This window comes from Manis pentadactyla, chromosome 9, assembly GCF_030020395.1.
Source record: "Manis pentadactyla isolate mManPen7 chromosome 9, mManPen7.hap1, whole genome shotgun sequence".
Taxonomy (NCBI): domain Eukaryota; kingdom Metazoa; phylum Chordata; class Mammalia; order Pholidota; family Manidae; genus Manis; species Manis pentadactyla.
Window position 1 is genome coordinate 101,713,811 of NC_080027.1, and position 15,517 is coordinate 101,729,327.

Consider the following 15,517-nt stretch of genomic DNA (forward strand, 5'->3'; position numbering starts at 1 on the left):
CAGAAGCTTATTTGTCAAAGGCATTCTAAAGGTTCGTGAGCTTCTGCAGAGATGAGAGGACAGCTTTGAGAGGGAGAAAAATCTAAAAAGTGATAATGGGCTCTGGGGGAGATCTGAATACTGATCTAAGCTCAGCCACCTCATGGGCTCTTCAACATCTCTGAATCACCTGTAAAATGGAGATAATAATACTTAGGAGGCTGCTCAAGAATCAAATAAGGTAATCTATAGAGTTCCTAGCACAGTGCCTGGCATGTAGAAGTTGCTAAATAAATGTTTCTTTCCCTCCCTTTTTCCTCCCCATGCATCCCAACAGACATTGATTAGCGTTTTGACTATGAGGAACAGAAAGGCCCCAGGAGAGTGAGAGGGCGTGGGGGCAATACCAGGGATACCCCTGGTGAGCTTAAGGAACGGTGGCATGGCCATGGTTGTGTCTTTGTACCCACCATCGTGCTTTGCACATATTAGGTGCTCAAGACACCCACAGATGGAGCTGCACAGAAGCCAGTGCTGTTTTTCATGTCCATATATTTTAGATACGTGGGGAAGCACAACTGATTCCTCCACACTGGCTGCAGTCTTGCAAGAATCCTCTCCCCTCTCAGGAGCTGGTCCCCATCTGTGAAATAAGAGACACAGCAGGATGATCTGACATTATTCTGTGGAGAGATTTTAGAGCCATGGTAGGTTTCAGTTTGGTAAGACTACTTCAGTGGTTTGCTCACAAGGCTCCTTTGTAAGTGACAAACTGGTATGAGGCTCTGGCTCTTTATTCACTGGGCCGAGGCTGTCCTTTCCTTGCTGCCCCCAGGCCCACGACAGCAAACCATAGCCCAGGTTTGGAGGCTGTGTGCCTCGGAAGCCTCTGAGGCTAGAAGGCTCTCGAGGCATCCAGCTGCTCGGCCCTCACTGACATCTGCTAGACACTAAAGGAAATAGTAGGTGACAAAAGCAATGACTTTGACATTTAAGTCAGCCTTTAGTGCCCTTGACTTTCCCACAAACCCACCATGACATGTGTTTTTGCAATGAAGCATTTCAAACATAAGTAAGGGACTCATAAAAGAGCCCGCAAGAGCCAGGCCCTTCCAGTCTTAGTAGGTGACGCTGTGGGGTGTGCCTCTCCCCCGCCCCGCCCTGCTGGCAGTGAGCTCCCAGCCCTGTGCCCTCCGGGGCCCTGCTCATGGCCCATCTTACTGTTCTTGTTGCATAATCACATTGTGTCCTTTCAGATTAGAATTTTGGCTCCAATACCAGCAGGTTGTGTGATCTTAGGCAAGTCTCTCAACTTATTTGAGCATCAGTTTCCTCATCTGTATTCATCAAGTCAACAGATACTTACAAACTGCCTTTAATACCAGGCCTTGTTCTGGGCTTGGACTTCATATTTAGCGATGTCTCTTCCTGACTGTCAGAAATTCACATGGTTAGTCACTGATGTGACTTAGCAACCAACATGCAGCCTCCAGCATGGTTCTCAGTCATGCCAGCATATTATGTGCTTGCTCCTGAGGGCTGAGGAGAAGAGCTGTCGGTCCCCAGAGCCACCACTTGAACTTTACTGCGTGAGGGTCAGCCACCAGGGTTCTAACTGCAGGGACACTTGATGAGCCTTTAAGAGAAATATAAATGCACTGAATGGCATGAGAAGTTCTGAGCTGGGAGGGAGGTCATCCAGAGGCAGGGAAGACCAGAGGCTGCCCTGGAATCCAGGGGGATCATTGATGGGACCGGGTGACCTTTGGACATTAGCCCACATGGCTACTCTCAGATGTCTTCTCACTTGTCTCAGGGTTCAAGAGCCAAACATTGATGAGAAATTAAGAAAATGATAGAGCTGTAATCTGAGGACACTGTTAAACCACAGTATGGGGCGTGGTATTTATTACTTCTTGAGTGTGAACAGTAGTTGTCAGGCACGGTGCTAGGCTGGGTAGGTATGATCAAGTGCAGAACATAGTCATGATTTTATACCTCTGAGTTTGTGATAAATCCTGGAAGAGGGAAAAACTCCAGAGTATGGGGAGAGTGGATACTAACTGGGACTAATGCTAACTGGGAGTATCTCATTTAGGTGGAGTGACCCAGTGAAGGCCTCTTTGAGGAAGTGACATTTAGTTTAGGACTGAAGGATTCTAGAGCTGGTTGGAGAAAAGTAGGTCAGAGGTGGGGAAGGAGCATTGCAGTGTCTCAGGCTAAGGTCCTGAGGTAAGTGACAACTTGCCCCACGTGATGAACTGAAAGGCCAGGGTGGCCGCTGTGTGGTGCAAGAGGAAGTGCGTAGAATGAGATCAGTTGGAGCGTTAGGAACAGCCCAGGTAAGGCAGCGGCTTGGAAGTCATGCTGAAGAGTTCAGATTTTATTCGAAAGGCAAAAATGGTATTTCTAACAGCCGAGTGACAGGCGCAGATTTACATTTATTTCTGTGGCAGTTGAATGACCCACCTCAGGGGAGGGTGGGGACATTGAACACCCCATGCCCTGCGTCAGCTCAGCAGCAGGCTGGCAGCACCCTCAGAGTGTCATTGGGAGATGGAGCCCTGAAGGCTGGTGTGGAGGAATCTGAATTCCCACCAGTTGCTGACCTGGGACTCTCTGGCGTTCGCTAATTCAGCCAACACATTTGTTGAGTTTTTACTTGCTTAGTTTCAACTTGTTGAGTTAGATAGTGAGCCAGATAGACGCAGTGTACCTCATATAATTTGTTAATACTCAGTAGTACTACCCCCAGCTTGTCGCCCCTTTTCCTGTCCCCAGGAGAGTACAGCAAATTATAATTCCTACATTCCATTGCAAGTGGGATCCCAGTTGGATTCCACCAAGGGGAGGCAAGTGCATGAGATTTGGAAGGTAGAGGAGAAGCAGCAGCTCCTGAAAGGATGTGGGCGGCAGCGTGGGGCTTTCCTGTACCTCTGGTGTCCCCCTAAGATGCACCAATGTCAGAGCTGCTGGAAGCTGAAACTAAGGGTCATTGCACAAGTTGTACTTCAACATCTTCTAAAGGTGGCCTTCTTGACCACTGCTTACCTAACCTCTAACTCCTATGTTAGTTCTTGGAGTGGCTTCTGTTTTCCTGACCAGACCTTGACTGATAGGCAAAGAGCAGGGAGAAAAATGGAGTGATCTTGAGATCTGATCATACTATTGGGGGTGAGGGGGTGGCAGGGCTGAAGGATGATTTTTTTTTTTAATTTTTTAATTTTGATATCATTAATGTACAATTACTTGAACGACATTATGGTTACTAGACTCCCCCCACTGTCAAGTCCCCCCGACATACCCCATTACAATCACTGCCCATCAGTGTAGTAAGATGATGTAGAATCACTCCTTGTCTTCTCTGTATATACTGCCTTTCCCATGTCCCCCCCTACATTATGTATACACATATAAATTTAACTGAAGCAAACATTTTATGAAACAGTCTGAAGGATGATTTTTGACCCCGTTGCTACAGGTATCCACAGTCCCTGGATTTCCTCCTTAAGCCTAGTGTGACTTGGAGAAACAATAGTTATGGTTGATAATTTACCCCCCAGCTCATCCTTTCATATTAGAAAAGGATATAAGATCACCTTTTTCTTAGAGATGAGATCACATTGAAGTATAAAGCAAGTTATGGTTATCTACTTGCCTAGGCAAGATTAATTAAACCCTTGGACATCTTGCAGACTCACCTGAGCCCATGAGATCTTGTAAGGTGGGAGGAGAGATGGGCCCTGTACAAAGAGAAGGGCAGGAAAGCACACAGTCTGTGGGCTCAGCAGACTTGGATATGAACGAATCCTGACTCCACCCCTCACCAGGGTTACTTTTCTTCTCTGAGTCCAATTACTCATTGATGAAGATAATCCACTCATTTTTGTAGAATTATTGTACATAGTAGTGATGATGATAATTACAGCTAGCAGTTATAGAGTGTATACTATATCCCAGACCCTCTTCTTAGTGCCTCGCCTGAATAAATGCATTTAATTAATCCCCAAATCATGCTGGAGGCCACGGATGTAAAGAATGTAGCAGGGCTGGCAAGGTGACACCCTAACATGGATTTCTGGTTGTGTCCCTTGGAAACAACCCCAAGAAACGATAAGTGTCTTGATGGTCCTGAGAAACTGACATAAAGGTGAGACTAACATGCTAAGCTGGGGAAGCATACCTCGGACCCTTTTATTAAAGGGTCAGGACAACTTCTGAGGGCATTACAATGGTAGGGGATTAAAGGTGACTTGAATTTTCATCTAATGAGGCGAGACACATAAAGAATTCTAACGAGTTGTGCAAGGAGGGTTCTCTGACTTGGTCCTGCACAGCAGTTTGCTCCCACATCTCACCCATAATCCCTTAAATCTCTAGGACTGACAATCCTACCCGTTCTGAAAGAAATTGCCAGCTCTAAATCTTTCTCCCCACTCCATCCTCAAGGAGCCCTGGTCTGAGACTCAGAGATGTGTGCACAGGTAGGAGGGGTAGGTGAGAAGGAGAAAATCTCCTCAACCCGAGTTTCCCACATTGGGGAGCTGCCAGCCTGCTGGTTCTTTGATTTGTTTATTCAGTCCTTTTCTTGAAGCAATATATAAATATAGATATAGATGGGATAGAGATATAGATTTATTTCTTTAGCAATCACAGAGCTAAGACCGACTTTGTAACAATAATTTCTGCTAATTAGCAAGATTCTGGTAGTATCCAACCTGCTATTGTTTGACAGGGTATTTGTTTTCCCATGATTTTGCCAACCTGGGGATGTTTGGTGGCATTATCAGAGTGATCCCAGGGTTTAATTCAGATTGTCCCTTGGATTGCAGGGCAGTGGGTGGGTCAAGGGCAGATACTAAGATTCTGATTTCTCCTATCACAGAATGAATCAAGAGAAGGAGCACAGGGAGATGGGAAATGCTAGAAGTTTCTGTGGGAGTTTGTGATAGAAAAGCAAGGGGTCGTAGCCAGAGACAAAGACAGAGAGGTTCATCAGTCCACCAGGAAAATCTCTGGGGATACTGGATGCCAAGCATCGGCTGTACTCTTCCCGCTAACCTCTCCCCTTCTCCACCTTCTTTTATCCTTAGTGGAAGGAGGTCGATTCCATTAAGTCTGTAGATGAATTATATATGGGAAGATTCACTCAATTTGTAACAGCAACATTTGTTGAGTGCTTACTTTGATGCTAGGAACTATTTTAAGTGTATCAAATGCTTTGACTCATTTAATCCTCACAATGCTCTGTGCAACAGGTACTTATGATCACAGCCATTTTTATGGATGAGGAAACTGGCACAAAGTTGGGCAAATGACCTGTCCTTGTCCTTGTCCTTATCAGCACAAAGCTGGTAAGTGGAAGAGCTAGGATTTGAACCCAGGCACTTTTACTCCAGAACACCACCCTAACCGTCATGCAATACTTTCTCACTCTCCTTCCCATCCAGAATGTGGTATATTTTCCCATTTGTTTGGGTCTTGGCCATTTTCCAGAAATTGTTTATATTTTAAAAAGTAAAATTCAATACATTTTTTTTAAAGAATTATTTCATGATACTTTAAGGGTTTTTTTTGTTTGTTTTTTGGTTGTGTGTATGGTTCAGTTCTTAAAATTCTATTTTTTTATTATTCCTAATGAACTTTAAACTTACCCTTTTTCATAACTATGAATAATGTATGTGTGTGAATTCTAAAGCATATAAACTCTGCCCACCTCTGAAAGATAGCAAGACCACCGTGCTGTCAACGCTGCCCTCCTCTGTTGCACAGTTTCGGGAGCGGACAGTGGGATGTGGGCAGAAGTGCCTAGAGAGGAGGCAACACCAGTTCTCGGAATCTGACTGTGTTGAGCCTGTGGGAAGCGTTAAGGAATTTGACTACTGGAATCAAACCTTCCAACATAACGTTTTAGGCAAGGAAGTGAGATAACTGAATTTGTTTTTAAAAGCACCATTTGTGCAGCATTTTGCAGGGGGACTTGTGCTGGGGAAAGGCTGGTGGGAGAGAGACCAGTTGGCATGACATTGTGATATTTCAGGTGAGAGACAATAAAAGTGTGATGTAAGGCGATACTAGTAGGAAATGTGGGGTGTGCGGATGTGAGAAACATGGCTCGGGTAGAATCAACAGTTAAACCTGTGGGAGAGGAAGAGAGAGGAGTTGAAGCTGTCACCAGGAAGAGTGACCTCCAGTGAAACAGGTTATACGGGGGTGATGGGGGCAGAATGTGGCAGAGAAATAAGTTTGGCACCAGTTTGGTACAGGTGGAGAGCCAGAATGATAGCCTCAGAAATGCCCAAGCACAATGTAAAAAAAATACTAATGAAATTTGAAAAACAGACTCCCCCGATAAATAGGGATTTATGGGAGGTTTATATGGGAGCATGGTTGGGACTGGTACTGAGCCCTGAGAAGTTATTGGCATATAAATGGTATCTGAAGCCAGAGACAAGGTGAGGTCAGTCCAGGTAGAGTCCCCATCTTTAGCATTGCATAAGCAAACAGATTGTGCAGTCAGTTAAATTTGAACTTCAGATAAACAATGAACAATTGTTTTTAGTATATTCCATGTAATGTTTAGAGCATACCTGTCCCCCAAAGTATTTGTTTATCTGAAATTCAAATTTTACTGGGCATCACGTATTACATCTCACATCCATAGCAGAGGCTGCCAACAGAAATGCCTCCGGGGGCCAGGAGGGCCACTTGACACGGTGAGGCGGTGTGTGAGCATGAGGAGAGATGCAGGAGGGATGCAGGCGCCTGCCCAGCTCATGCTGACCTGGTTTGAAGACATGGCCTCTAGCGTGTTGAATATTCTAATGTTTCAAAGCATAATGGAAATATGTATTTTTTAATGTGGAATATCCCAGTTCTAAAAGGGGACCGCCAATGGAAAGAGAAAGACACTGGGAGGCAGAAAAGAAGCAGGTTTCTGGGTTACATAAGGCATGTGGACCCCTGGTTTGCAAGCCCTGATCTAATCTAGGGAGGAGGAGGCAGGTCTGTACCCTGTAAAATGATGATGGTTTGCAGTGTCGGGGTAAATAGCACTTGGGGGTGGGGGGTGGGGGAGGATGATTCCCTCATGCAAAAGGTGAGATGTGGTCGGGCTCTGGCCCCACGCCAGGCTTCTCCCCTCAGCGCCTGAACAAGTGCACTGGCCACTCTCCCAAAGCTGGGCACTGGTCAAAGGGCTGCACTCAAAGCGATTTGCTCTCCCAGGGCCTGAGAAAGACGAGCCTATACCAGCCTTTCGCGTAGCAGGGCAGCAGCAATTGGGGCCTTGAAGGCTTTCATCAGAAAATTGTGGGCGGAAACTTCCCGGGGTTTGCTCTGAGCTTCTTGAGGCTTCTCAGCTTCAGATGCAAAGTGAGTGGGTGTCTCTCTGAGAGGCAGAAAGAGAGAAAGAGAGAATGAAAGAGAGGTGTTTCCCTCAACTATGGAAACTCTATAAAGAGAGAGCCGGCTTCCCTCCTCTCGAACAGTCCGAAACAGGAGTCCCCTCTTTGCCAGCTGGGCCTCCGCAGGGCTGAGAAGAAGGAAAGTCGTCGGTCCGGGGCCAGCCCGGGTCACCGGCCACCATGCAGCAGCCCTGGGATTACCCATGCCCCCCGATCTACTGGGTGGACAGCGGAACCAGCAGCCGCTGGGTGTCTCCAGGCTCAGTTCTCCCCAGTGCACCGTCTGTGCCAGGGAGGCCAGGGCAAAGGAGGCCACCGCCACCGCCGCCACCCCCGCCGGCCCTGCCCCCACTGCCCCCACTGCCCCCGCTGCCTCTGGAGAAGCGGAGGGACCGCAGCACAGGCCTGTGCCTCCTTGTGCTGTTTTTCATGGTTCTGGTAACCCTCGTGGGACTGGGGCTCGGGATGTTTCAGCTTTTCCACCTGCAGAAGGAATTGGCCGAACTCAGAGAGGTAAGCTGGCATGTGGGTGCTGTGCCTGGAGGCCTGGGTGAGGCCGTTCTGCTGCGGGGGGCACCGGGGGTCTGCGTATGGCTGCAGGGGTCCATGTGCACCACCTCTTGCTGGCTACACACTTTTCAATCCTTTTTCCCATCTTAGAAATGAATCATTCTGGTCATTCTATTCTATAGGCAGAGAAATGGAGGCTCAAATGAGTGAAAGGCATATTTTCTATCTTGTAAAGGATCAGGGCCAAGGACAGGAGTTGTAGTTTTTTTCTCAGTTGAAAAATCAGCCCACTAAACCACTTCTTACCTCATACTTAGTGACTCGAGAAAGTAAAGGAGCTTTGACTCTTGCTTAAAAGTGAATTTGTTCAAATGGCCAACCTAAATTTCCTTGAAAATATTTAAACGTATCAGGACTATTGGAAATCACAAAACCAAGGTACAGAAAGAACAAATGCTTGGCCAAAGTCTGCATTAGAAAGGGTTCTGAGGTATTTAGGTTCCCTTCCCAGTGCTTGATTTGTTTGACATTCTGTCTCCTTTGCTAAAAGAACTTCATATGTATTATACACCTTTTCTCTCTCTCTTTTGCCAGGCCACCAGCCAAAGGCACGTAGCATCATCTTTGGAGAAGCAAATAGGTGAGTCCTGTTATACATGTACATTCAGTTTCCTGAATCGGATAGTCTGCAGCCCTGAGCCATGCTGGGGGAATGCCTTGAATTCCATCCCATCCTTGGGGCCTCTGTATACTACAAGAGGAAACCTGAGTAATTCTAAATTTCTGGTCATTTTGATTTCTTGAGCTGCCCTGCACTATGAAGTGAATTAATTGTTCAGAATCAGTATAGCCAAGTACTGCACACAATTCAAAATAATTTCCGCTTGACCTTGGAAAGAGATCCGCACATACCCAACGCTGGGCCTTTGCCTCCTAAGTAGCTGGCTCCAGGCCTGGCTCCTTGCTCAGGCCTCCTGATTCCCTTGCACAGGGTGATGGCTGTACCTCCTCGAGAGAGAGAGAGAGGCAGCGGCAGAGGGAGATGTGTCTGGGAAAGATTCTCTCCTCTTCAGACTCTCTAAAAGATTTCTCAAGAGTCAAGCTTTATTTTAAAAATATTTTGTAGGATAAAATCAAGCTTTTGAAAAGCAGGAAATTGATCTTTTATATTAGGATATTCTTCTGCAGTCACAGGAAAGCTTGGGGGATGACATTAGTCATCATTCAACTAGTCGGCCAGCTGCACCCACAGAGGTCATGAGCTACCTTCAATAATAAAGGAAAACCCTGTGTATGAGATCCGGGACAGGATGAAGATGAAAATGTTCAACAGTGACCTCAGGAAATTCCAGAACATATTTTTGGGAGCTGCAGACAGATAAATTTAGGATGCTGTGGTTCATTAAACTAAGATGGATGGAACTTTAGATTTGGTAATACTTGGAAGACAGCCAGAGAGAATCTGGTCCAGTCATCTCATTTCTTAGAAGACAGATGAGGTGATGATATGCCCAAGACCACTGGTGTGGAACTGGGGCTGGAACTGGGGCTCTTGATGCCTTGTCACCCACAGGGCTTTCCAGTATTAGGATGGGTGCCACATCAAATAGGGAAACACCCATCTCCCTATGATGGCCCTGGAATGAGGAACAGAGGTGACAAGCAGGATGCCTTTGTGAAGACTGTAGGTAAATCTCATCCTTGGAAATTGGGAAGAAAACAGCAGCTACCACCGGCTATCCAGTAAGAGGAACCTGGTCCAGTTTCTCAGGGTAAACCTTCCTCAAGGGGCCCAGATTGTAAGCTCCTGTAGAAGCCATCCTTAGGATGGTGTGGTCCCTAGATCAGAGTTCAAATCTCTAAGTATAAGAAAATCCAGATGTACACAGCAGAGTAGAAATTTTTGTTAGAAAACTAAAGCCTCTGGAGGATAAAAATAAAATAGCTTTGAAAAATCAATGGAATGTGGCTGGTGAAGCAGGCACTGAATCACTCATCTTTCACCCACTCTCTGGAGTCATTTTAGTAACTGAAAGTCAAGTGAGCAGATGAGTCAGTATAATTCATGCATGTGTCTTCCTGCCCCAGGAAACAAGTGTCTCCTCTAGATCAACCCAGAGGGAGCAGAGATTGGTGAATTATCATGTGGAAATCAAATTAGCAACTTTATTAATGCTATAAGATGCAAATTAAAACAAGCGAATACCCATTTTTACCCATCAACTTAGTAAATATTTTTTTGAAAGCCCAGATTGGCAAAAATATGAGAGAGAAGTCCTCCTTATACATTAGTTGACAGCCAGTGGGCATGTAAATTGCTATAACTTTTCTGAAAAGCAGTTTGGAAAAATATATCAAAGAATTAGAACTGTTCATTTATCTTGTAATCTCATTACTGAGAAGTTATCTTAAGAAAATAATCAAGAGGTACCCAGAAACTTGTCAGGATGTTCATCAATTCTGTATTAGGTTATTTATAATAAATAATTCAGAAGAAACTTACATGCCTCTGAATAGATTAAAAACACCACGGTGCATTCAGATAAAGGCATGGCAGGCAGCAACCCAAAAGCAGACCTTAGAAGGACCTTTAATGCCTTAGAGACTGTGCCTTCTATATTGTTAGATAAAAAAGACAGGTTATAAAACAGTGTGTTTAGTTTAATATTGACCTTATAAATATATATGCACATTTTTATATTCTTAGTAAAGAATTAGGAGGATTTATACTCCCAATGTGTTAAGTGGTTTTCCCCTGGAAGGTGCTATTATAGATTATTCAAACTTTCTTATTTGCTTCTTTTTTATTTTCCACTTTTCTACAGTAAATTCATTTAATCTTTTTATTCATTCACAAATGCTCTTAGAGTGTTTCCTATGTGCCGGGCTGGGTGTTGGGTGGTGGGTGATGACCAAGAGCCAGACAGACAGGAGGCCTGTCCTCGTGGAGCTTTTATTGTGCTGGAGAGGATAAACAAAAGCAAGCAAACAGGCAGCATATCTCCCGGTTGTACTCAGTGTGCCCTGAGATCGAGTGGTCTGGAAGGTCCCCTCACAGGAGGTGTTGTATGTCGGAGGTAGGGGTGGGAACCTAGGGGGGAATGTTTGAGCACTGAAAATGGCATGTGCAAAGACCCTGGGGCAGGAGACAGTCAGCACCAAAGTATAGGATATTCTAATGTATTTATCCAGCAGGTATTTTTATCGAGTGCCTTCTGTGAGAATAACACTCTGCAGGGCTCTTTGAGGGATATACAGATAGGTGACATGTGATTCTCTGTTCCACTTCCTGTCAGTACATGGCGGAGAGCCAGATAAGCTGCACAGATGGTTTGTGGGGTAGGAATGTGAGGGAGACTCAGTTTTGCCTTTCCTGTTCACTAACACCTCATTCATGGTGGGAGGTCTTGGGTGGCTACAGAGGTAATGATTAGTCAGGTAATGTTCTCAGCAGATCGTGGCATTTTCACACCATATACAAGTTTTGCAGGCTAATTACAATGAGCCTGATTTGGGGGTGCCTCTTTGTGACTCTTTCTTGGATGTCTTAGCTGAATTCAGTAGCTAGGGTGGTAGCTCTATCTGGTGGACATATTTGAGGTCGGAGATGTGGCATCTATTTTGAGAACCACTGTCTATTTTAACTCCTTCAATTTAATTTAGCAAACATTTACTGGTCGCCTACCCTGTGTTAGAAACTGAGCTAAAGACTGTGGTGGATTAAACCTAAAGTAAGGAACTTGCCACTTATTTGGGGGAATAAGAAAAATTGTACAGTTACCATGGAAAAGGAGAGTCAGAACTGACAAGAGAAGTAAAGACAGTGTGGTTCTTGGTTTCAAAGGAGGGAAAAATCATATTTGAACCCCCAAGGAAGCAGTATTTTGGCATTTACAGGGTTGATAGGAATTTGACACAGAAATCTTTTGGGGAAGGCACTGCAGGCAGAAGGAACAGCAGAAGCGAAGGCACAGAGGCAGGTAGCTGGGTGTGTTTGGATCACAACAGAACTCCTCTCATGTGGCTGTGTCCATTGTGAGCAAGGAGAGGAGATAAGGCTGGACAGAGATCGTGTGAGAGGGGAAGACTGTGCACAATTACATGTTTAAGGTGTTGACTGTAGAATGCCACTGGGAAAAGATCTCATGGCCTGGAGGTGAATCAGCTGTCTCCTTGGGCCTCCTCTCCAGAATCCCAGGGGCAGCAGAGCCAGAGCAGAGGAGCCCTGGACTCAGAGTCAGGAGACCTGAGTGTTGGTTCCAGTCTGACACTGAGTAGTAGCTGGGTCTTCTTGGACAAGTCATTCACCTTCCAAACTCATGTAGCCGTCTATAAAATGGGATAATAATCTCTACCTCAAAGGGCTGTGGCAAGTTCTAAAAGCAGTAACTGATAGGACAGCTCTTTATAAATCAACCTTTATAGTGTTTCATGGTAACAGTATGATTTATGCATATGTCTATCTTAATTTGGTTTACTGTTTACCTCTAGGTTCTGAAATAGAGGCTACTGTGCGTTCTACAGTTTGGACTTGCATGATTAGTATATGTTAATGTTGCCATTTATGCTTTTTAAAAAATCTCTTTTACTTAAATGACCACCAGAATTATAGCTAGTATCTCATTTTTACATATACCTTCCATCTCTCTGGGATACAGGTCCCTCCAATCCATCCTCTGAAAAAAGAGAGCTGAAGAAAGTGGCCCATTTAACAGGTTTGTATCTGGCAGGTTTGTGGGACCTGGGAAATCCTTTGGCAGAAAACAGAACAGCTGGTTGGTTTTGAACACTGTGCTCTGGGGGAGCTGTCACTTTCCACGGTATTTGAAGCCCAAGCGTAGTCACAGCATTCTAGATAGGTCGGCTTCACATGCATATTGAGCACCTATACTAGACTGGAGAGATGGAGCTCATTCTGATATGACCCCTGCCTATAAGGAGTTCATGCTTTTCAATCATTCCAAAGACCACAGGTCTAGGAGGTGAGAGCTGGGAAGATGGGGAATGATAAATCATTACGTTCCTGTTACCCCAGTTTTCTAGAAGAGCTTCACCCTACTTTGCTCAAGACTATGTACAAATAGGAGTGAGAAGAGACGCCCAATCCTGGCACTGGCAGAACTTGTGGTCATGTATTAGAGTGGGAAGATCTGATTGCAGCATGGTAAGGGCATGCCAGTGTAAAGTCTGTAAATATCTGAGAAGTGGATAAGTATCCGAGAACGTGGTGTGCCACTGAGACTGCAGAATGCTCTTGTTTAGATCATCAGACATTTATTGAGCAAATGCTATGTGCCAAGCCTTGAGGACATGGAGATGAATAACACGTGCTTTCAAGGAGCTCAAAACCTAATAGGGAAAGATGGGTACATAAGAATTTCCATATTGGAGAGTGTTCTTTGTGTAAGGAATGTACCTAATGCTGGGGGGATGCAAAGGAAAAGGGATTTTAGCTCCGAGTGGGGGACGGAAGACCCCTGAGTGTAGGTGAGGTGTTGGATGAGATGATTCCAATGGTCCTTCCCAACATTAGAGCTTTAGATTTCCTTGGGTGTGGCTTTTCTCCCCATGGAGGGACTTCAAAGCCCAGCGGTCCTGGTGCTTCTTCTGAAGATGATAGAATCTTTGCTTCAGAGAACTAAAATCATCTCAGTGATTTCTCACTGCACTTGACTAAAGGAATATATTGTCCCAGTTGTGTGGATGGTAAAGTAGAGGCAACTTGATGAGGGTGTTGAAGGAATTCAGTGATGGACTGAGTCTGACTCCTTGGGCAGTTCTATATGGACTCAGGGTAAAAAACACAAAAATCAAAACTTATTCCAGGAAGGTCCCACAGTTCTGCCTTGGAAGCTTAGTTTGTTGGGTGTGTGAGCACTCCTGGCTGAAAGCTCTCCTCTGATTTGATTTCAGGCAAGCCCAACGCAAGATCCATCCCTCTGGAATGGGAAGACACATATGGAATCACCCTCGTCTCCGGAGTGAAGTATAAGAAGGGTGGCCTTGTGATCAATGACACGGGGCTGTACTTTGTGTATTCCAAAGTGTACTTCCGGGGTCAGTCCTGCAACAACTGGCCCCTGAACCACAAGGTCTTTATGAGGAACTCTAAGTATCCCCAGGACCTGGTGCTGATGGAGGGGAAGATGATGAATTACTGCACTACTGGCCAGATGTGGGCCCGCAGCAGCTACTTGGGGGCAGTGTTCAATCTCACCAGTGCTGACCACTTATATGTCAATGTCTCTGAGCTCTCTCTGGTCAATTTTGAGGAATCTAAGACATTTTTTGGCTTATATAAGCTCTAAGAAAAGCACCTTGGGATCCTCTCCATTATGGCTCCTTATTTCAGGCACTGGAAATGTTGTCTGGAATGAGGATTTTCTCCTTCTCGTTGACATGAGGTCCAGAGAGAAGACGTGAACCAAGAGGAGCTTGAGACCTTGGGGTCCAGCAGGTCTACAGCTCCTCACCTCACCTAGGTCCACGAGCCAGACGGGAAGACAGTTTGGCTAAAGGACTCAAAACGCTGGGCTGCCATGTGAAGAGGCAGAGGCAGGGAAAAGCAGCTACCAAGGTGTTTGATAATCATCTCAATTGGCCAATAGCATTTTGGTACCTTGAAAAGGACACCTGTTAACTCACTGTTTGTGGTGGGTCTACTGTCTACCTCAGGGGAGGCTGTCTTTCAGATAGATGGATATGACATGAGTGTATAAGGAATGGAAAAAGAGGATGAGGCTTGCATGATAAGCTAAACAGACTGAAAGTCCAGTGTTCCTTTGGCAGCTTTTTAACTTCTAAATGCATTGCCTGAGCCACCAGGTAATGCTAACAGGGAGGCAAGGAGGATCTTTGAGGGACTCAGTCCATTCCCTACACAGCATGTACATTTCCAGTGCAATTGTAGGTGTGCGCATGTGTGTGTGTGTGAGACCAGAAGAGTTACACATGGACAGAGAATGTGGGGATTGTGAAAGACAGGTTAGGAAAATATGGATTGCATTTGGTGGTAGATTTTGAATGCTTCGTAGCAACCAACTCTAATAGTCCTCACAACTCATTGATTGTCAGCTATTGATGCTGTTTTCCTATAATAGAACCAATATTTATATACATTTTGTGCATCTTTAATGAAAAGAATAATAAAAATATTTTAGAATGCAGATAAACATTATGAATGTACTTTATGGAAATCACAAAAATTTGGATTTTTTCCTTATTATTTCTTTCCTCCATGGCTTCTTCACTCATCATGACTTAAGGCCACTTTGAGAAGAATGTACTGGGGTGAGAAGACATGAGAAGCAAATATTTCTGTCTTTTCCAAACTTTCCTTCCCTCTCTATAGTCTCTCCCTCTGCATCCCCCATTATTCCAAGTGTCCATTACCAATATTATTGCTGGTGTTAAGCTCACCCAATTGTTCATGAATTTGATGACAACTTGCTTTTTAGCTGGAGCTGAGCCATAGCATAGTGTAAAGGGCACAGACTTTGGACTGAAAAACTGAGTTCGCGTCTTTGTCCCCCCACTTCCTAACTGCAGCTGCTGGGCAGGTCTTGACCTCTTGGACAAAAAAGGGCTGATATATACATAAAGTATCTGACACTTGGCAGAAT

At 45.0% G+C, this 15,517-nt stretch overlaps 1 protein-coding gene across 1 annotated transcript; it reads left to right on the top strand.

The window, feature by feature from the left end:
• Positions 1 to 7,081: 7,081 nt before the first annotated feature.
• Positions 7,082 to 15,080, top strand: FASLG (Fas ligand). The gene is made up of 4 exons (XM_036918471.2): positions 7,082 to 7,898; positions 8,490 to 8,535; positions 12,554 to 12,610; positions 13,809 to 15,080. Exons 1-4 carry the CDS (start codon positions 7,566 to 7,568, stop codon positions 14,201 to 14,203), a joined length of 831 nt encoding a protein of 276 aa, XP_036774366.1. The 5' UTR covers positions 7,082 to 7,565; the 3' UTR covers positions 14,204 to 15,080.
• Positions 15,081 to 15,517: the final 437 nt, after the last annotated feature.

Bases quoted from the DNA above. Each gene is read 5' to 3' on its own strand.
- FASLG (XM_036918471.2), top strand. From the start codon at position 7,566: ATGCAGCAGCCCTGGGATTACCCATGCCCCCCGATCTACTGGGTGGAC. The intron at 7,899-8,489 runs GTAAGCTGGCAT...CTCTTTTGCCAG, and splicing joins AATTGGCCGAACTCAGAGAG to GCCACCAGCCAAAGGCACGT. The intron at 8,536-12,553 runs GTGAGTCCTGTT...TCTGGGATACAG, and splicing joins ATCTTTGGAGAAGCAAATAG to GTCCCTCCAATCCATCCTCT.